Source organism: Mustela nivalis (assembly GCF_964662115.1).
Source record: "Mustela nivalis genome assembly, chromosome: 1".
Lineage (NCBI taxonomy): Eukaryota > Metazoa > Chordata > Mammalia > Carnivora > Mustelidae > Mustela > Mustela nivalis.
Window position 1 is genome coordinate 45,044,730 of NC_139020.1, and position 21,299 is coordinate 45,066,028.

Consider the following 21,299-nt stretch of genomic DNA (forward strand, 5'->3'; position numbering starts at 1 on the left):
AATGGAGTATGATGGATTTGGGAAAAAAAAAAAAGTGCAGGTCGGTAGAAGAAAGGTAAAAGGCAAGTATATTCATCTCCTATTGCTGCTGTAACCAATTACCACAAACTTAGTGGCTTACAGCAACAAACTGTCTCACAGTTCTAGAGATCTCAGTGGTCTTAGTGTGGTAAAATGAAGATGCCGGCAGGACTGCATTCCTTCCAGAAAATGCTAAGGGAAGTATCTGTTTCCTTATGAATTTTCCAGCTTCTCAAGGTCCTCAGCATTCCTTGGCTCATAGCCATTATCTGTCTTCAGAGTGTATCACCCCTACTTCTCTCTGTCCTCTGACCCTCCTGCCTTTCTCTTATAAGGACCTTTGTGATTGTATTTTAGGCCTCTTTGGATAATCCAGACTAATATCCCCACCTCAGGATTTTTAATTTTTAATCACATCTGCAAAGTCCCCTTTAGCACATCAGGAAGCATATTTACAGGTTCCAGGGATGAGGATGTGAATATTTGGGGAGTGGAGTTGGGGGGGGGAGAGGTGTAGAGGTGGGGGAATATTAATTTTTTAGCCTATCACAGCAAGCCTCAGACTGGGGGAATATATTTGCAGCCCTTATAAAACCTGTAAAGGTTTAGTGTACAGAATATAAAAAGAACTCTTTCAAATCAGTTGAGAAAAAAGGAAAGCCTATTTCAAAACTTGGCAAGAGGACACAAAAAGGCAGTTTGTAGAAGAGAGGAAAATGGCTAAGGATATGCAAAAAATGTTAAACCTCACAAGTAATCAAGTAAATGAAAAATAAAACAATAATTAGGTAACATTACCTTACTTGAGATATGAACATGTGAATGTCTGACAACACCTGGGTTTGGTGGGGTGGGAAAGAAATGGAATTATTCATGCACAGCTTTTGGAAGGAGGGTTGGTTACATGGAGCAGGGTAGGGGAACAAGAATGTTTGTTGCAGCACTGATGGATGAAAAGTGAGATCCAGGTATTACTAACGGGTGTTATTGTAAGATACATTTCAGTGATATTTAAAAACAAAGGATGCATGACCATTAGTGAAATATAAAAATACGAGCTAGAAGGATTCACATCTTCAGCATAGTGATTACCTTTACAGAGGAAGAGAGGTTCAAATTTAGCCACACCTGTTATGTTTTATGTATTTATAAAATTCAGTACAAATATAAAAAATTTATTATTTTTGGGTGTTGGTTACATGGTCATCTATACATTCTTTTTCAAATGCAGCATAATTTATTTTTAAAGGGAAACCAATTAGGAAAGGTAGATCTATAATGAAACCTATTATCTAAGCCAAATGAAAGCAGTTCTCTGAGGAGGATTATAGTTCACTGAAGAGTCTAGTCTAAGAGCCTGATGGACCCATACTTATCAGCTAAGTGGACCTAGGCATGTTTCTGACTACCCTATGTCTCAACTTTGTTATCTAATAAAATGTGAGGTTTAAACAAGCTAATACATGTGCAGCCTTTAGCTCATGGTAAGCACTCAGTACTAGAACAGCTCACAGACAATAACTAATATGTGTCATGCAACATCAAGACTACCATGAACTCGTGAGGCTGAAGGGATTTATATGTTTTTGTTTTTAATAGGCCAGACTTAAAAGATTCCAGATTACAGTCTTATGAGAGCTTTATGAGCCTTCTGTTAAATTTATATCATTTCACATAACTTTTTGCCAGCACACTGTTTAGTACTGCTCTGGAACAGAGTGGTATTAGAGGTATGCATTATGGTTATTTTTCTTTAATTCACTTAAGTTGTACTTAGTGTTTTAGCCATGGTTCTTTTGGCAAAGGGTTGAGATGAAGCGATGTTGTCAGGCTATACAGATATGGCTGTTTTCAGTGGCTGATGGCTGAATATTTTGAAGAGTGTATATTATACTTAGAGTCTAACCAAGTAATGTAATCCTGAGGGTACAATAAACACCTTTTCCAGATAAGTGGTGATTTGAAACTCAAAAGAACTATACTATACAGTTGCCAAAGTAAAGAGCTGTAGTTTCAAATAAAAAATTAGATTTATCTAATTATATTAAAAGTATGTAGATGTAGGGATGCCTGGGTGGCTCAGTTGGTTGGACAGCTGCCTTCAGCTCAGGTCATGATCCCGGAGTCCCAGAATCGAGTCCCGCATCGGGCTCCCAGCTCCATGGGGAGTCTGCTTCTCCCTCTGACCTTCTCCTCACTCATGCTCTCTCTCACTGTCTCTCTCTCTCAAATAAATAAATAAAATCTTAAAAAAAAAAAAAGTATGTAGATGTAAATGTGGTCCTTGTAGCAGAGTACTTATACCAGGATCTCAGAACTTCCAGTTCAGGTGGTTGACACACTTTTTAAGCCACAGAGGGAGGTAAGAATAGGGGACATATGTATTCCCCAGTCAAGCAAGTTGGAGTCAAGTGCTCCAGACAACAGAAGCCAATCAGAAATACTATTCTGTGTTATAATCACTGGTTTTAAAATCTGTTAAGCCATAATGTAGGAGTGAAGAACATGGCCTCTGAGGTCCTGTTCTCTGGATTCAAATGCCAGCTCTTCCACTGCTCTGTGTCACCTGGGCCTTGACTCTTCATCTGTAAAGTGAGGACAAAAATACCACCCACATCAGTGAGAACTTTTATGGGTTAAAAAGTGAACAAATTCACAGTCCCCTAATCTCAATGTATTTGGGGATTTGGGATTTTTCTACTTTTAAATAGTGGTATGATTCACACATAGCCTTTAAGGAAATATTCCCAAAGGGTCCCAAAGGGTTTGAAATAGCACCACATAATTAAACTCATTCCTATTACTATAGCAATATATTTATAGCTACACATATTGGAGAAATATTAGAAGTAGCCTTCCACTTATTCAGGTCAGGTTTTGTTGCCAATTGAATTAGGGGGGGAAAAATTGGTTTTAGAGCTTCTTTGGTTTCAGGATTATGGGTAAGGGGTCACAGATGCCGGAAGCTAAGCAAGGTTGGGCCTGGTTGGTGCTTGGATGGGAGGGGTTATGGGTGGATATTTTTATATATAATGCCTGGCACTCAGGAAGGTGCTATATATCTTAGTTATTATTGGCTTTGTCATTTAAAATGTATTTTACTTGATGGGATGATGAGGGATATGTAGGTTTTTTTTTTTTTTCTCATTAAAAGTTCTTTATACAATTTGTTCAAGTATTCCTTTTCTTTCTTAGCTATGTCCTCTTTTTAGAAAAGGTGTCTGATCTTTGCCTGGCTTAGACTTGACCCAGCAGGAATGTCCTGTTACTGCTGACACCTAAGAAGAGCTTTTGACCCCAAATGGTGGGCTGGCTTTTAAGTTAACATGGGCAGAGGCCACGACATTTGTAGAGCTCAGATTGTAGTTAAGTTCTGGTGTTTCCTATTGTCATTGCAAAGTTCAGATTATTCTGTAGTCTGCAGTTTTGAAGACTATTAATAGTTTATATTTCTACTTTCATGTCTGGAAAATGTATCAGAAACAAATGTGATTTTTAAGATAGGTCTTCAGGGTTCTTTATTTCTGACTGATGACCTGCCAGTTCCCCTCCATCATCCTGTCCACATTAGCACTTATGTTGACCTTCCTAACCTTTACATACATTTTTAAATCAAGGGCATTTATAAATTTAAGTATATTTTATAAATTAAAACTACTTAAATTTAAACAATTTAATCAGAGAAAGATCAAGTTTAATACATATTTAACCTCTAAAGGGTAGATGACTTTAAGCTTGGAAATAATGGATGTTCTCAGATGAAAAGTCTGATGGATTGAGCCACATGATGACCCCATTGTTGTTAATGAAGGAGTGAGGTATTTTTACTGATTTCTATAAACTCATAAAAAAATACTGTCTCTGTTATTTTCTATAATTTCATTCCCACTCTCCTCACGTCATCATTTTAAAACCTATCTTCTGTGATCCCCAGCATCAACTTTTACATTGCATGCTAAAATTTGTAGACACAGAATTGCCAGATTGTCTTTAAATTGGGGAGTGAATTTGATGCCATTTAAGTGATAATGGCAGTCTTTTAAAAAATGTCTTTATGGGCATTTTGCAAAAGGAAGAAGAAAAATATACACAGGTCCTTTTTTTCTCAGAATAACATTTAGCATTTAAGTTACATTCTCCTAGTAAGCTTTTAGTTTTTTCCCTCTTGGGTTTAAAATAGTACATTATGTGAGTCTTAAGTACAGGCATCTGTCAATCCACGTTAATCCAGGCATCTGTCAGTCCACCACAGTGAACTTTTTACCTGGGAGAATGTTGCTAATGGTTGATTGTGAGCCCTGACCGGGATCCTTGCCTGTCTGCCCTTCCTTACTAATTAATAACTCAACCAAGTGTGTAAAGCGGTGAGCCAAAATGCATGTATTTATCTATCTAGCTATCTATCTGTCTATCTAATTAGTTAGTAAATTTAAGGGTGAGGATGTTGGGGAAAGTCCAACAATAAAGTCAGGAGCTTATGTGTGAATTTTGGTTGTCCACCTTCAGTTACCAGTTCTAGTGGGTAATTTAAGTCTGATGTTGGCTACATTTTTACATTTCTAACCTGCTGTTCTGGACTCCTATAAGGATATTTCTTCTATAAGCTCTTGGGATGCTTCCAATTTTGATTTTCTAGGTAGCAGAGGAGGTGCCGAATCTTGCTTGTGGTCTTCCAGTGACTAGAGATGAATTTCTATTCCTGACCTAGTTTATGGTGTTTACTGAAGGAAAATCAATGCTTCTGGGCAGCCCATTTATGCCTGCCTTATTGTCTCACTTCACACAGTGACGGGTACATTCTTTTCCAGTATCCTCTAATTCCTAAATCTGTATTGTCCATTACCACAGCACGAGCCGCATGTGGTTATTTAATATTTATATCTGTAATATTTATATTTAATATTTAGTTCAATAAAGTAAACAAATTCAGTCCCGTGGCCCCACACACAAGGCACATTTCACATGATCAGTAGCCACATGTGGAAGAGCACAGATACGCAACCTTTCTCTCACTGCAGATGGTTCCGTTGGACCCCACTTCAGACCTTCCCTAGTCAGCAGGGAACCTTCGCCACATGATGTAAAGAGAAAACGACTCACCTATTTAAAAACCTGGACATTTCTTTGGCATTCTTTTTTCTATCTTTCCTTATATTTCATCCTTTCAAAGTGCTCTTTTCCCACATGGACTGATTCCAGTCAGAGGTTCTGAACTGATGGGAAACAGTGGGCTGGACCACTCACTTCTGTAGTACCTTCCCTCTTCTCTTGCAGTAGTCAGCCTCTTTCTATCCACCCCCAATCCCCCGCCCCGTCACCTTCCACTGTACCTGCAAACATGGGCCTAGGCCACTAGCCCATTTCCCTCCTTCTCTTCACCAAAGATCTCTGAAAAATAGCCTGTGCACCCCATCTACGATTCTTACAGCCTAGATTCCACCCTCATCTCCTCTGTGTCACTCAGGGAATTTTCTTACAGGTTTCCAGCTGCCACCTGATCACCAGACTGCAGAAGCCTCATCACAGCCGCCCTCTTCCTCACCATGGGAGAATTTGACACTGTGGACAACTCTTCCTCATCCTTCCCTTTCCCCTTGTCTTCTGGAGTATTTTATCTTTGGGCTCCCTTCTCCTAGTACACTCCACCCCCTCACAGCTCTGTCCTCCTCCATATCCCCCCCCCCCCGACCCCCTGCTGGCTTGTGTTTCCCAGCTGTGGAGAGTTGCCATACATACTTACCATGCCTACATTGGATTTGTTTTCCTGCCCTCCAGATCAAACAGTCCAGTGTTTGGTAAACACTTCTGTTCAGATTATCCTGTGTCTACCTCAGCATTAAAACATTCAGTCCTAAATAGAAGTTCTTAGCTTCTGGATATATTTTGCCTCCAGATTTCCTCATATATAATAAATTATACCACCATGCCCCAGCCACATCTTTTCACATCTTTTTCTGTATTTACTCCTTCCATATGTTTGCCTTATTCTATCTATTTTATCACTGTGATAGTAATTCTGGGTGTCTCTTATTCACCTGTCCTAACCTTCCAGCAGCCTCCCCCACCAAAACATACTTGTAGTTCTGGCCCTCTTTTTATCTGGACTAGAGTATTTTCCCCCATATACTTCCATTTATTCCATTCTTTATTCTTCACTCATGTTGTTGTCTGATAGATTTCTTGAAGTCCATTTAAAGAAAATCACACACAAAATAACCAAACATGTGCAAAATTTACATTAATAATCACCAACTTAAATTTCTGAATGAGTATATTTCTACGGTTCAAAAATCAAAAAGTACAAAAGGCATGTAGTCAAAACTTCAGCTCTCACTTGTGTCTTTTATGTTCTCAGATCCTAGTCTCCTGACGGGTAGTCATGGAGTAGTTTCATGGGTTTTTTGTTTGTTTGTTTTAGAAAATTGTTCTTGTATATATATGCGAATTATGTGTGTACATGTGCCTGAGTTTTCTCTTCTTTCCTACAAAGTGGAAGCATAAGAAGTACCTCCTTCCACACTGCTCTTCACTGCGTATTTGCCTCTAAAGAATACGTTTTGGAGATCTTTCATAAAGATCTCCTCATTCTTTTTACAGCCATATTTCTCTATGAATGTACCATAACTTATCTAGCCAGTCTCCTTTTGATGGACATTTAAGTCATTTCCCATCCTTGTTATTCCAAAGACTGCAGGAAAGAGTAAGGCTGTCATAATTCATTTTGCTCTTAGTTGTTTTACAGTTCTTTGAACATCCCCAGTCCCTGCCACCAGTGCTCTGCTTCTCATGTACCAGCCCACTCTTAGCTCCCCATCCAAGAGCCTTCAAGGACTCCCCATTGGCAGTAAATCTGTCTCTGCCTGTCAGTGGCAAGGAGAAGCAGACAGACAGTTCAATACCCATAGCAAACAGTGGGGGCACCTGACACTTTTCTGTCAGACTCGATCTGGCCAAGTGGGTCTATTTGCCTTTCCCTTCACATGTTCCTCTGTGCATTTGTCTCCCTTCCTTTGTATAGAGTGCCTTGCCTCCATTCTCTCTGGGCCTGTCCAAACCCACTGCCTCCTTAAAGACCGAACTCACATACCACAGCATCCACATCCATGGAGCTTCCTCGATTCCTGCTCCCTTCTGCTAAAAAGAATCTAGTCTTCTAGATTCTGAGTACTCTCAGGGCATATCCTTTCCTACCCTGGATTCCATTTCAGTGTCTTTGCAGTTCTCCTAACTTAGTTATTAATGCCCCCAAACACCAGGAACAGCACCTTGCTTTGTCCTCTCATACCTGAAAAGCCTTCTAGCGTGGTGTCCTGCATAGACCAATGAATGGAAAAGAGCAAAATTGATTGTGTTCTTTGACACAAGAGGTTGAGAAATATTAACTGCTAACGTGAAAAGCAGTCCTGTCCCTGGGCATTCTGGCTTCTTTTTTTTTTTTTTTCTCCCTGTAAATTAAAAATGTCTTTTTCTTCCTCCTAGGAATGTTTTTAAGAATCTAGAGTCACCAAGTGTTGCATTGTCAGTGACAGCTACTGTGGCCTTCTGGGGAAACCAGGGTGCCATTCCATCCCATGTTTATTCTGTTAACAGCTGCAAGCACTGGCAAGACCATGATGTCCATATCACAGCACAACAGACCTTAATTGGAACCAAATGTCCATTTTCATTATGAGATTGATTGCTCTTCTAGAACTTTAATTTACTAAAGAAGTGAACAAAAATTATGAATAGAATTTAATCTCACCAGTGCAGTTTTGACTATAACGTCATTAGAAGGTAGACCAGTGGACTGTTTGCATTCGAGGACACTGAGTAGGCTGCCTCGGAGGTCACTGAAATGAGGTCACCATGTACGTTGATGCTTGCACTTTTTTGTGCTCTTAGGTTTTTGAAGAACCCTCCATTAGCCTTTTTGCTCTGGAACATTGTGAGGGAAGAGAGCTGCATCTAGAAGACGCTGTGAACTCCGTTCTGAACAAGGACCTGCACTTTTACACCCAGTCCGTCTGGGTAAAAAGTGGACTGTAAGTATGGGACAGTGCTTGGCCTGCTTCGGTCACTGTCTTAGGAGAGAGTTGCACAGTTGCTTTTGATTTCTCCACTGCTGCTGTTATGTGACCTGATGATACTGCCACTCCTTTACTCTCTCACTGTAATAATGGTAGATTCTGTTCCAATGAGACAATGGACCAGGTCCAGTATGTAGTGGCATGCGGAGGTCTCAGAGAAGGGCCCTTCAGGGGAGAAGGGTTGCCGTGTGTTTGGAGCCTGCTTCTTAGTATAGGTGGACCAGATGACCTTAACCATTCGAGCCCACTTCCCTTTCAGGACATATGTAATGAAATCAGTAACTTCTTTGGTTGACACCATTGCCTGCCTAACACAACTATTTGTAAGACTCTTAGTGTTTTGTTGTCTTTTGATTTGGCATCTTGTTTGCTTTAGAACTCTTTGTTCCAGGTACTTATCTTCACACTGAAGATCCTGGTGGACCCGGCCCAGCCACCAGTGTTGCTGTTCATATAGGTTGTCAGGGTGCATCCGGGGTGTGTAGGGCCTGCACTTACACAATTTGGGAGACTGCTTTACAAAAAGATATGAACAATTATGGTTAAATAAATTAGGTATGAACTTGCATATTTATTTAGAACAAAAATGGTAAAGGCCTGCCTGTGAGAGGACTTGAGGTGAAGGCTGGAAGTCCTCCTGGGGGATCTGCCTCTCAGGGTGTTTCTGGAGTGTGGGCACGGAAGCCGCCCCTCCTTCCCTACTGCTGCTGTTTGGGTACCAGAAGTCAGCTCAAAGAAAACACATAGCTCACGAAGATTAATGTAAAGATGATTGTTTTTATTTCTTATGACTTTTAAATTGAGTGATAATCAACTCTGCTTATATAAATATTTGGGGATAACATAGCCAAGAATATAAATTGATTTGAAAAATAAGTCAACTATTATAATAAATGGCTTTTGAATTATTCACATGTATAGCAATTTTTCTTCTTCAAAGCATTTGACATTGGTGTTTCTTAAATGTAAATTGACTCACTGTCTCTAAGCATAATAATCCCCATACTATATACCTGTACATTATTTACCACTGAACTAAGTCTGTTGGCATTGAAAGCTGCATCCCTGTGATATAGGACTTGTACAGCATTTTTATACTTTTCTTTATACTCCTACATGGAACTGATAATTACTGACTCACTTGTAATTTCTTACCAACTTATTTCAGTCTTTTGTAGAAAACTGGCACTTTTTAACCTTGACTTTATTTCTTCTCCTTAGCTTATTATCCACCTACTCTCCCTGTTCTGGATTCTCAGTAAGAGAATGGGAACACAGAGTAAGGAATAGGGAAGGCTGTCGAACGGTTTTCTTAGGCTACAGATGGCTTAGAATATGACAGTGCACAGCCAGCTACCCTCAGTGACAAGTTTTGTTTTGTTTAATCCCCATATTATTGCATATCTCTGATTTGTGATTATAATAACAGTCAAGATTTAATGCCTTTTGGTTGTGGAATTCGCTGAGATTAATATAGAGAGAGGTGCAATTTATAAAGTCTTGCCTAGGTTTTATAACTGAAATTTCCCTGCCTATTTAAAAAGTCTACACAGCTGGGGAGATAGATAAGCATTTCTATGGTCACGCTGTCCTGACTCTGCTCCAGTCTGATGGCTTAGATTTGTGTAGGCGAGAAGGGGTAGAGGAAAGGTCATCTGTCCTATCATCCATCCGTGAAAAACCAGGCCAAGCCTGATCTTGTCTGTGGGGGCAGGGTGCTCTGTCTGAACCAAGCAAGGTAGCCACCCTGTCTTCCACACGTAAGTTCCGAAAGCACTGTTTGTGGTCACCTGGAGTGGTGACCTGGAGTCCTGAGAATTAGATCTTCTTGGTAGTCCCTGCTTACTCCCCTTCGCTATTCAGCTTGATAACCACCTCCATCGGGCTCAGCAAACTTTGTCTGGAAGGACCAGATGGCATTTTCGGTCTGTTGGCCGTCCCATCTCCCTCACGACTGTTCGGGCGCTGCTGTGGGGCGAATGCAGCTGGTGTCAGTCAGTAAAGGAATGGGCATGGCTGCATGCCCCAGAGGTTTCAAGACTCGTCTCAGGGCCATGCAGGCTTCTATGTGCTCTCACTTGGCCCAAGTGGAAGGCCCTAGGGGTACTGAGGATTTGCAAAAGCTCTTGGGTCTTGAAGCAAGACAGGGGATTTCTGTGGATCATATGAAGCTGTCCCTGGTGGCCTTGGGGAAATTATAGGAGGAGGTGTGTCTGAGTGGTCTCTGAAGCCCCCAGGAGGGGCCCTGGACGCAGCCAGGCGTGGGAGCAGGAACTAGTGCTGCGTAACTGGAAACAGTGAGAGGCTATGGTCTGTCTTTGAAGGTTGAAGAGTTATGAAAAAAGACAATATTAGCAAAAAAATTTTAGACCTGGTGGGAACCTTGTTTTAGCAGGTTAGAAACCAGAATCCTAGTTGGAATGCAAATCTTTTGAGCCCCCAGTGCAATGGGCTTTCACCTAGTCCTTCCTGCCTTTCCATTATACATTTTTTCCCTTAAAAATCTATAAGCCTAGAAGTTTTAAAGAATGAACCTTGTATAAAAGAAGGTATTTTTGACAAGGTTTTGCATTTTATTTTTAAGTACCCTAATTTTTTTCCTGCTCTCATATAGGTGGATAGCTTATGAAGGATCCAATTTCTTAGGAAGACAAATCTTACTTGAGCCTAATGAGATCCCCAACTGGACAGCATTCAGCGGATGGAAAACAATTGGTTCCCTCCGTCCTATGAAGCAGGTAAGGAGAAAGAAACACACACACACACACACACAAAAAAAACCCCGTAAGACCCAAAATAGCTTGATTTTTTTAGTAGAAATGTCATGAACCTTAGAAACTGAAATATTGATCATTTAGTTTGACGTTTATGTTACAGGGGCTCCAATTAGGATGAGGAATATTAGAGACATTAACCAGTTTGTTAAGTTATATCTAAGGTCACTGTTGGATTTTAGCTTTGAGTCCAAAGTCTTATTGACCCTACTGACTTCTCACGGAAAAATGAGCAGCATAAGCTCTGTGGGAAGCAAAGAAAACAATGAACTCTGAGTCTGCCCTAGTTCTACTTTCTAAGTATTGGGAACTTTTTTCCTCTATTTACGTAAAACTCGGGATAAATCTTGGTATTTATGACACACCTACTGCTTGTTAGTCTTCTTTTCAAAATCTTCCTGTATCCTTTGGGATATGAGCTGACCTTCTCAATGTGCCTGTGTGCTATGGCCCCCTTGCTTCTCCAGCCTGTTCCCTCACTGGTCTCCTCCTCACTCAGATGGGGCCATGACACAGCCACCAACGTGCAGATTGCTTTCCTGCTCAGGTTCTTAAGGTGTGTCCTCTGTCCAGAAGTTTCTTCCCTCCTTCTTTGCCTGGCTAATTCTACTCATCTCTGTGTCCCATCTTCCAGGATGCCTCTTTCACCCTCTGTCCTAGTCTGAATTAGATCCTAAAAGACCTGGTTCTTTCTTTTCCTACAAAGATGAGGCATAAAGTCTGTAACCAGAGGTTGTAGTTGGACGGGGCATGTTCTTACTCTACCACATGCCCGGGAAGGCAGGGGCTGTGCATGTTTAGCTTGTAGTTCTACCCCTAGTATCTGGCACAGTGTCTGGCACATTGTAAGAGTTCAGGGGCTGTTTAATGAAGAAGTAAAGGTATAAATGGATGTTTGACATGAGGCTAAGAATTGTGGAAGATTTAAGGAATAGATATGATACTCTGCTTTACTGGAACTTTTACATGTTCGTTGGGTAAAACAAGTCCAACTCAAAATGGTACCAAAAAATGCAAAACAGTGTATAGCCATCAAAAAGCTACAGGCAATGCCTGGTTTACAGAAAGGGAGTATGAGCATGTACAGAGTGGTGGAAGGTTTCACAGAAGGTGAGAAACCAAAGCCTGGCTGTTGGGTGCAGTGGTCTGTGGATACTCCATTTGAAGCCTAATTAGAAACATTTCTCACTTGATGTCAACAGCCCTTTAAGGTAGGAACTGTTATTCCCATTTTCCAGATGGGAAAATCAGGGTCAGAGAGGTAAAAGCAAATAGGCAAAAGACATCCAAATGTAAGAACCAGGACTTGAACCCAGATTTATCTTCTAAACTTTGTGTTGAGCAACCACACCCTACTTTCCTCCAAAACAAGATCAGTATTTGCAGAGTGGCACCATATACTGCAGGCCCCAAGCTGAGGGTAGCAGAGTGGATGTAAGTGCTGAGGCTCTGACGTGCACATTGGACATATTAAGTGTTCAATAAATAGTAGCCAATAAACAATTAACCTAAGTGGTCTTTCTGCCCTCCTCTCTCTCTCACATGCACACACACGTGCACCATGCTCATTCCCACCCCTCTCTGGTTCTGTTGGTTCAAATCCTAGCTCTGCCACTTGTAAGCAGTGTGAGTCTGTGTGAGGAATCCGGTTCCTCTAGTGGAACAGTGATCACACTGCGTACCTCTCAGTATTGCTTTGAACATTGAATAAGAAAAATGTATACAAATAGTCTGACACAACATCTGGCTTACATTATTACTGTGGTAACACACTTCTTTTGAAAGTTCATTATTCATTGTGTCCCTTGAGAGAATCAGAGATGCTCTTTTGAGGGTGCTAAGGTTTAGCAGGCTTTTCTGGCAGAGGCTATGGTGTGGGATTTCCTGACCCTCACGTATTGCTTACTCCTCACTCCTGTCACATGGGATGAGGGGTAATCACACTGAAAAGCCCTGGGGAAAAGCAAGGCAGAAGTGGGAATTCAGTTTAGCTTTTATCAACTATATAATAATGCCTAATCCTATGTTGCTAGGAACTCTACAAGCCAAGCTGGATGCTGAGACGATTTTCCTCACTCCCGAAAGGTGGTTCCTTTTTTTTTTTTTAATTTCTTTTCAGTGTTCCAGAATTCATTGTTTATGCACCACACCCAGTGCCCCATGCAATGTGTGCCCTCCACAATATCCACCACTAGGCTCACCCAGCCTCCCTCTCCCTCCCCTCCAAAACCTTCAGTTAGTTCCTCAGAGTCCACAGTCTCTCAGGGTTCGTCCCCAACTCCCTTCTCCTCTCCATCTTCCCATGTCCTCCGTGATATTCCGTATGCTCCACAAATAAGCGAAACCACATGATAACTGACTCTCTCTGCTTGACTTATTTCACTCAGCATAATCTCTTCCAATCCCGTCCATGTTGATACAAAAGTTGGGTATTCATTCTTTCTGATGGAGGCATAATTCTCCATAGTATATATGGATAGTATCTTATTTATCCATTTGTCTTTTGAAGGGCATCTTGATTCTTTCCACAGTTTGGCGACCGTGGCCATTGCTGCTATGAACACTGGGTACAGATGGCCCTTCTTTTCACCACATCTGTATCTTTGGGGTAAATACCCAGTAGTGCAATTGCAGGATCATAGGGAAGCTCTATTTTTAATTTCTTAAGGAATCTCCACACTGTTTTCCAAAGTGGCTGCACCAACTTGCATTCCCACCAACAGTATAAGAGGGTTCCCCTTTCTCCACATCCTCTCCAACACATGTTGTTTACTGTCGTATTGATTTTGGCCATTCTAAGTGGTATAAGGTGGTATCTCATTGTGGTTTTGATTTGAAACTCCCTGATGGCTAGTGATGATAAACATTTTTTCATGTGTCTGTTAGCCATTTGTATGTCTTCATTGGAGAAGTATCTGTTCGTGTCTTCTGCCCATTTTTTGACATGATTATCTGTTTTGTGGTTCCTTGCTGGGGAAGGTTGTCTCTGGGATTGTTCAGGGTCCTGCGATAAAGGAGAGCTAGAAAAATAGCTTCTAAGTTTATGTAAAAGTTTTTTTTGGCCATTAACATTGTGCTATCATTATGCTTTAGAAACCATCTGATTCATATTCTGGTTTAACATTTTATTTTAAAATAATATTGTTACAGGTTATTTTGCCTTTGCTTATTTAGGCCACAGCTTTAAGACCCAGCAAAGGAATTCTGGCCTTCTAAAAGGGTATTATGGGTCATTTTCTTTTTGGTAAGGCTGCTGGTACTGCTGTAGTTCATATTCTTGTTTGGAAATCAGTAATAATTAAAATGCGATCCTCTTTGAGTTTGGGAATTAGGGAGTCACTAAGGCACTTATAATGCAAACCAGTATTTTACAGTATAATTACAGAAGAGTCAGACTACAAGTGTGTAATAAGGGTAATTAGTACCTTACTTGAGTTAATTGATTAAAACTGTGATATTTGGTCCTAACATAATTGGAACTCTGTCCTCTGTGGAGGTCACACCTGTTTTCTTCTACATATAAGGTAAGGAAACTAATAAAGATGTACTGAAGCCTCAAGAAATTAATAATTGCAGTGGGAGACTTACTGAATTATATACATGTACTATCAGTCACAGATATTTAAGTACATTACTGTTGCATTATGAATGTGGAAGTAGTGCTTTGAAAACATTTAAAACATTTTGCCTAGTAGAGGTCTTTTTTTACCTGCTTTAAATTACCAGATAAAAATTTGTCCCAGAGGGATGCATAGGTGGCTCAGTTGGTTAGGCAGCTGCCTTCGGCTCGGGTCATGATCCCAGTGGCCAGGGATCGAGTCCCACATCAGGCTCCTTGCTCAGCAGGGAGCCTGCTTCTCCCTCTGCCTCTGCCTGCCATTCTGTCTGTCTGTGCTCACTCTCTCTCCCTCTCTCTGACAAATAAATAAAATCTTAAAAAAAAAAAATTGTCCCAGAGTGTCTATTTCTATAGAAATAAGGAAAAAATTCACATAGCAGCAGTGCACCAAAATTCAACTGGCTTCCTGTTGATCTAAGGTTTAGAGTGTAGAATATGGTGGGCTTACCATGTTACATTATTGCATTTCCCTAACACATTTCTCAGAATGATAGTGCTTCCTTAGTAAATAGTTTGTTATTTAGCAAAGTTCCCCCTAGGATGCCAACATATGACCTAAGGTGGGGATGTTGAATATCCCATCTTTAATTCATCAAGACTGGAAGCTTAAGGCCAAAAGAATGGTTTCTGGGGAGTTTCCATCCTGTGTGATGTCCTTTCATTATCTGACTTCATTCACACTGCCACCTTTGGACTTGGTCTCGTATTCCCTGTGTCTGAGGGTAACTAGTATATTTCAGCCAACTTTATTTAGAGCATCCTGCTTAAGAGGGATGGTTTTGGTGCAGGCTGACCCAGCTTCTCCACATCTGTGGTAACTTTGTAAAATTCAGATCATAATTGGACTGTGTGTGTGTGTGTCTGTTTTGGGGTGCTGAAACCCGGGAATGATAATTGGATTTTCTTAAAGGGTTCTTCTGGTTATTAACTTAGATAATACAATGGCCCAGAAAGCATTTAGCACACTGCTTGACATACACTAAGCTCTCAATAAATATTAACTATTATCCTTAGAGGCAAGTCCTAGATTTAATATTTTATTGGAAAACTTTGAGTATATATTCCAGGCCCAGGGGATAAAGTTCTTTGTTACCCAATTTTTGAATACCTACATAGTGATTAAACATGCATGGTCTCTTCCCTTGAATTAGTGTAAAGGTCCACAAAGTATAAAGGCAAAGAGACATTACCACAGCTGCCCAGGCCCTCAGCTTCACCTGGGTTTTTTCAAGACCTCCCAGAGCAGGCATTTGGCACTTGACCATAGCTCAAATGGTATGTGTGATTACTGCAGCATTGGCTAGGTTGTTGTGAGAGCCTTGCAGGTGGGCTGTACCTTGCCTTCCTGCTCGGGGTCCTCTGCCTCCCCCAGCATAGCTAGGACACAGTGGTTCCTGAATGAAACTCAGCAAGTCCGGAACGCCGCACCACCCCTTGCCATGTGGCATTCAGTAGATGAAGCTATTACCTTTTCCTCTTCCAGAAGGGGATTTTTCAAAAAAGTAGAATAGAGATTATTGTACAACTTAACCTACGTGTTCAGTGGTCTAAGGCCTATCAACAGAAAAATAGCAATTCACACTTACTGGCTAAAGGGAGGAGGAGTGAAAGTGTGTAAACTAGATCCCCTTACTCCTTGCCGCTAAGTTTGCCTTCTATGAAACCTGATTTCCAGGTTAACAATGGCTGTTTCTCCATCCTAGCCTGCAGTGTACATCAGGATAAAGAACCGGGCCCAGGATGAGTATCTGACAGTCACTGGCAATATTGCTGACACAAGGGCCACCTCCGTGTGCGTTTCTCCCTACAGCGGGAAGACAACTCAGATCTGGCACTACTGCCGAGGACTCTTTAAATCCAAGGTAAGCAGGCACCCCGCGGACTCTGCACCCCATCTTTTGGCCTTCGATTTTTTTTGGGAGGGGGGGAGCCAGAATCTTGCCTAATAAAATGGCATTATAAAATAATGCAACTTCCGGGGCACCTGGGTGGCTCAGAGGGTTAAGCCTCTGCCTTCGGCTCAGGTCATGATCTCAGGATTCTGGGGTCAAGCCCCATATCAGGCTCTCTGCTCAGCATGGAGCCTGCTTCCCCCTCTTTCTCTGTCTACCTGTGATCTCTCTCTCTCTCTGTCAAATAAATAAATAAATTAAATATTAAAAAATAATAATAATAATAATGCAACTTCCTAGAAACACTGTTGCATGATTATATCAATACTGCCATGTAAGGGTACCTGGGTGGCTCGGTCTTTAAAAGTCTGCCTTCATCTCAGTTCATGATTCCAGGGTCCTGAGATCAAGGCTCACGTCAGGCTCCCTGCTCTGGCGGGAAGCCTGCTTCTCCCTCTCTTACTCCCCCTGCTTGTGTTCCCTCTCGCTGCATCTCTCTCTGTCAAATAAATAAATAAAATTAAAAAAAAAAAAAAAACAAAACCTGCCATATTACTAAACCTTTTAACTGAGAATGTTAGAAAATTCATCTAGAAAATTCAATTTCTGTTTCAAAGTAAAAACTAAGGTTATCACATACTATGGCTCTGCCTAAATGATGCTTTAAAACCAGTGACAACTAACTGGATCCAACGGGCCATTGTGCTCTTTCTTGTGACACATTCCTTTCTCTGTGGTCCAGATAAAGTCAGCTGTTTGTGATTCTAAACATCTTGAAACTTTCAGTTTCACACTACCTAGTGAAGTAGTAGTATAGAAGTTACTAAAAAGCTTAGAAAATAAAGTTTACATTTCTTTATGACGCCTCCATTACATCTGATGTTCTGGGGAAGAGAACACCAGTTTTATTTTGTCACCAATGGACTTTCTCCTTTTGTCTCATCAACACAAATGAAAAGCACTTCAAAGCAATTATTATATGCTATCTGGCACATCATCCAATGCTTTTATAAGAAAACCACACTCAGGGATGGCTGCATGGCTGTTAGGCATCTGACTCTTGATTTCAGCTCAGGTCTTGAACTCAGGGTTGTGAGTTTAAGCCCTATTGGGTGTGGAGCCTGCTTTAAAAAAAAAGAGAAACCAAGGTCCACCTGATACATTTATGCTAACAGAGACTTAATATTTAATTGTAATTCAGCAAACCTTCATTTACCATCTGTTGCCAGATGCACCTCTACTTCCGTGGGTTTGTGTCTGTACCATCTCCTTCCTGTAGCCCTAAAGACAACTTAAGCAGTTGGTGAAATTGTAACTATGCTGGATAGTCTTCTTTTAGATCAGAGCGTGTAAAGGGACCCAGTTCACTTGACTGGAGCTAACACAGTACCACCAATCTGCTTCCTAACCTTTAGGCCAGTGACACATGCCTTGATGTGATTGGAGGCCGGGACACCCCTGGGGCTAAAGTGGCTCTTTGGACCGAACACGGACAGTTCCGGCAAAAGTGGAGGCTAAACAGAAATGGCACCATCAGCTCCTATCTCAGCGATCAACTTGTCCTGGATGTTAAAGGTGGGCCTTTGAAGAAACCCAAAATTTTGTGCCCCTAGGTAGAATTTTAAATTCCAAAACTCCTCCTGGGTAAAAGAAATCCTGATGCACAAAAGAAATACTAATTCATTTCTACTTACTCTGGAAAAAAGATACGCTATTTTAACAAACAATCAGTGACTTGGATCAAGCAGGAAAAGCCTAAGGACAAAATCTGAGGTTTTGTTCATTAGGACAGTTGTAAAATTCTCATTTGGTACATGATCTTTGAGAACAATTCTAAAATTAAAGCTTCATCAGCCACAAAATGTCTCATTTCTTAGAAATCTCTTTTTGCCTTGAATTGCTGTAGGCCTTAAAAGCCCTTACTTAAAATTGATGGTAGGTATCATTTAAACTTGGTTTGGAATTGAGCAAGGTCTGGGCTGTTGCTTTAATTGGCTTAGTCACAGCCACTGTCCTTGTGGAAACAGAAACAGAGCCTGACATTCAGGGCGAGCTCTGCTCTCTCCATGCACTTTGCTCCAGCATTGCATTGTTGGGCACACGGCTTTGCAGGTAACGGTTTTACCTCTTAGTTTTTCAATTTGAATCATACTATGGTTTGATTTGAGGTTAATCATAGCTAAGCTTATTTAAACTCAGCTTCCCACTTCAGGCTGCTTTGGAAATGAAGTCTTAATCCACCACACAGTGGGCTGAATACTGTTGAGCTTCTGTGTGAACAAATAATCTTTTCTTTTGGAATTCCCATTTTAGGAGGAAATTATTATGACAAGACTCATGTAATTGTAAATCAACCCCTGGAGGGAGAAGAAACACAGAAATGGGACATTGAAATATTGTGAGAATCTGCACCATCTCTAGAAAGAACAAAGAAGGAATCTCACATCCCTCAGAAAGGAATTTACTTATCCTCATGGTCCTACATCACTAAGCAGAATGATGTTTTCTTCCAGCTTCTAAGACCATTGCTCTTAACCATGGAAACACTCAAGTATTCTTACCAGTTGTGTAGTGTCCTATGAAAAGCATGTTCTGATTTCTGTGAAAGGTGCTAGTCCTGCTTGGTCTCCAGTGTGTGGTGAGCAAGTTCCCTCAAGTGTGTGTTTTCTCACCTACCTACCAGACACAAGTCCTATTCCTGACTTTCATTGTAGGACACTGGTGACTGTCAGCCTGTATTAGTTGTTAATATCCTAGGAGACGGTATGTGAGTGCTAATAAGCACAGGGAAACCAATTCCTTTAGGTCAAGTCATCCTTTTGCAAGAAGAAGAATTTTTTTTTAGCAATACCTAAAAACATATTTATTAATAAAGCTTCCTATTAAGCTGCTGTATTAGATAAGCCTTAAAGGTTCTTCTCTACTGAGGCTTTTATAACTGAAGCACCGTTAAGTATTCGTACTTGTAACTGACCCCAGGGAAGGACCTCAGCTTTGTGCAGGAAAAAGGTTTGAATACTGGTATATTTTCTATGGCCAAACTAAAAAAGCACAAATAAGTTGTGACCATCCTTGCTCTCTTTAGTAATAGACGCCCTTCGGGTGACAAGACTAACCAGTGGTCACCTGTCCTGGTGCTGAGACCTCACCCTAGATTTTGCCTCATCCTGCCCTCAAGGAGTAGTTTAGTCACATTGTTCTTTGTCTGCCTGAAGTAGTAAAGGGAAATTCCAAAATGTTTAAATTAAAGCCAAGCAGTATTTGAGCCTTGACTATACCATTTTACTTAATGGCTGAAAATTCAGTTTTTCATTTCCATTTTTAAGCAAAATCAGGTAGGATATCAAGTAATCATTACCACCTTTAAAAATTATACAGTTCTTAAGTTTAAAACCAACTCAGGAGGGAAAAATACTTAAGTTGAGACAACTGTTCCCTTTGTCCCAAACTTTTACCAAAAAGCAGAAAACTGCTCTATTTTTATATAGAAATATTAAATACTCCAGTGATATTTTTAAATATCAGCCTATGAGCACTTTAGAATGTAAAATAACAGTGAATTGTTTAAATGCAAAGACCCACTATTTTGAGCATTTTTTATAGAGACTTGGTCTTTCCATGTAAATACTGAATATTTTTCCTTCAATCTCAGGCTTTGTCATCTTTGAAGCAGCATCTATAAAATTCACATATGCCCACAGATGTGAGTCCTTTCATTAGTGTGACAGTATTTAATAAAACTTATGTTATCAGGGTAACTTTATTTTAATGGGGGGGAGGGGTTGTGTATACATAAAGGTATGTATATTTTCATTGTATAAAACCAATTTAAAATTTTTCTTTGTGTTAATTGTTTAAAAGATTTTTGTAGGGCCAATGAGGCTCTTTAAAGAAGTTGTTTCTTCCAAAGAACAACGACAAAGCCAGGTAACGACCTTTAACTTTCAATGATACATTTATTGGAGTTGTGCCTTTTCTACACACTGGAATAAATGAGTTTGCCAGAAGTATGGTTTTATTACTGAGACACTTTTTTTTTGTATGCCTAACTCCCTGAAACAGGTACGGCTCATGTTATTAGAAACACAGGTAAGGAAAATCGTTGTAAGACCAGGTCAGTCCCAGTCGACTGACTCAAAGCACCACATCAATCATTGCTCTTCTTTGCACATGTGTGTATCTGTGAGACGGTACACCCTGGATTCTGGGAAGGCACTAGACTACCTGGATTAGGCATTCTGTCCAGAGGGATACCACCAGGTTTTCCTTTTCCTCATCTGTGGTAAGTTTCAGGTCCTTGACAGAAATAGCTGAGTGGTCCCAAATTTGCTTCAGTGCATCCATATGTGATAAAGGGAAGCGAAGTCCATGGGACTGAAAAACGATAAACTAGTCAGATGAAAAATATTAAAGTGGTATTTTCATAAAAACTTGTACAGTTCTCAGCATTTTTGGTACCCTTACAACTAGACAATGTATAGAATTTGCCAATTCCCACATAAAAACTCAGACTTCACAAAAGGTCTCTGAGTTTATATCCTAAGAAATTAGTCATTTAAAATGCTTCATATTTATATTACACATTTCCTACCAGGCTACCGGGTCCCAGCTTATATCTTTTTTTTTTTTTAATATTTTATTTATTTATTTGACAGGTAGAGATCACAAGTAGGAAGCGAGGCAGGCAGAGAGAAAGGAGGAAGCAGGCTCCCCGCTGAGCAGAGAGCCAGATATGGGGCTCCATCCATGACCCTGGGATCATGACCTGAGCTGAAAGCAGAGGCTTTAACCCACTGAGCCACCCAGGTGCCCCCCAGCTTATATCTTTTAAAGGTGGTATATGTGTATGTATATCACAGAACTGTCTGACTTAATCATCCCTTGCAAGGGCTCTGTCAATTGAGTGAAACTTTAAGCCCACGCT

The 21,299-nt window shown here is 40.6% G+C and overlaps 2 protein-coding genes and 1 long non-coding RNA gene across 5 annotated transcripts in view; 1 reads left to right on the forward strand and 2 right to left on the reverse strand.

The window, feature by feature from the left end:
• Positions 1 to 20,382, forward strand: part of CRYBG3 (crystallin beta-gamma domain containing 3) — a 110,006-nt gene extending 89,624 nt beyond the window's left edge. For all 3 annotated transcript variants that reach the window (XM_082695198.1, XM_082695200.1, XM_082695199.1), the window contains 5 exons: positions 7,906 to 8,045; positions 10,705 to 10,828; positions 16,187 to 16,345; positions 17,791 to 17,950; positions 18,689 to 20,382. In XM_082695198.1, the coding sequence (XP_082551324.1) occupies positions 7,906 to 8,045; positions 10,705 to 10,828; positions 16,187 to 16,345; positions 17,791 to 17,950; positions 18,689 to 18,777 (672 nt within the window). In that variant the 3' untranslated portion in view covers positions 18,778 to 20,382. The remainder of the gene's footprint in view (positions 1 to 7,905; positions 8,046 to 10,704; positions 10,829 to 16,186; positions 16,346 to 17,790; positions 17,951 to 18,688) is intronic.
• On the reverse strand, positions 16,405 to 17,784 carry LOC309846454. The gene is made up of 2 exons (XR_014301944.1): positions 16,680 to 17,784; positions 16,405 to 16,467 (listed from the first exon to the last, which is right to left on the reverse strand). It is a non-coding gene; the product is annotated as an uncharacterized lncRNA (long non-coding RNA).
• The window catches only part of RIOX2 (ribosomal oxygenase 2), a 33,170-nt gene continuing 32,182 nt past the window's right edge, over positions 20,312 to 21,299 (reverse strand). Inside the window, exon 10 of the mRNA XM_082695214.1 lies at positions 20,312 to 20,749. Within this exon, the coding sequence (XP_082551340.1) occupies positions 20,591 to 20,749 (159 nt within the window). The 3' untranslated portion in view covers positions 20,312 to 20,590. The remainder of the gene's footprint in view (positions 20,750 to 21,299) is intronic.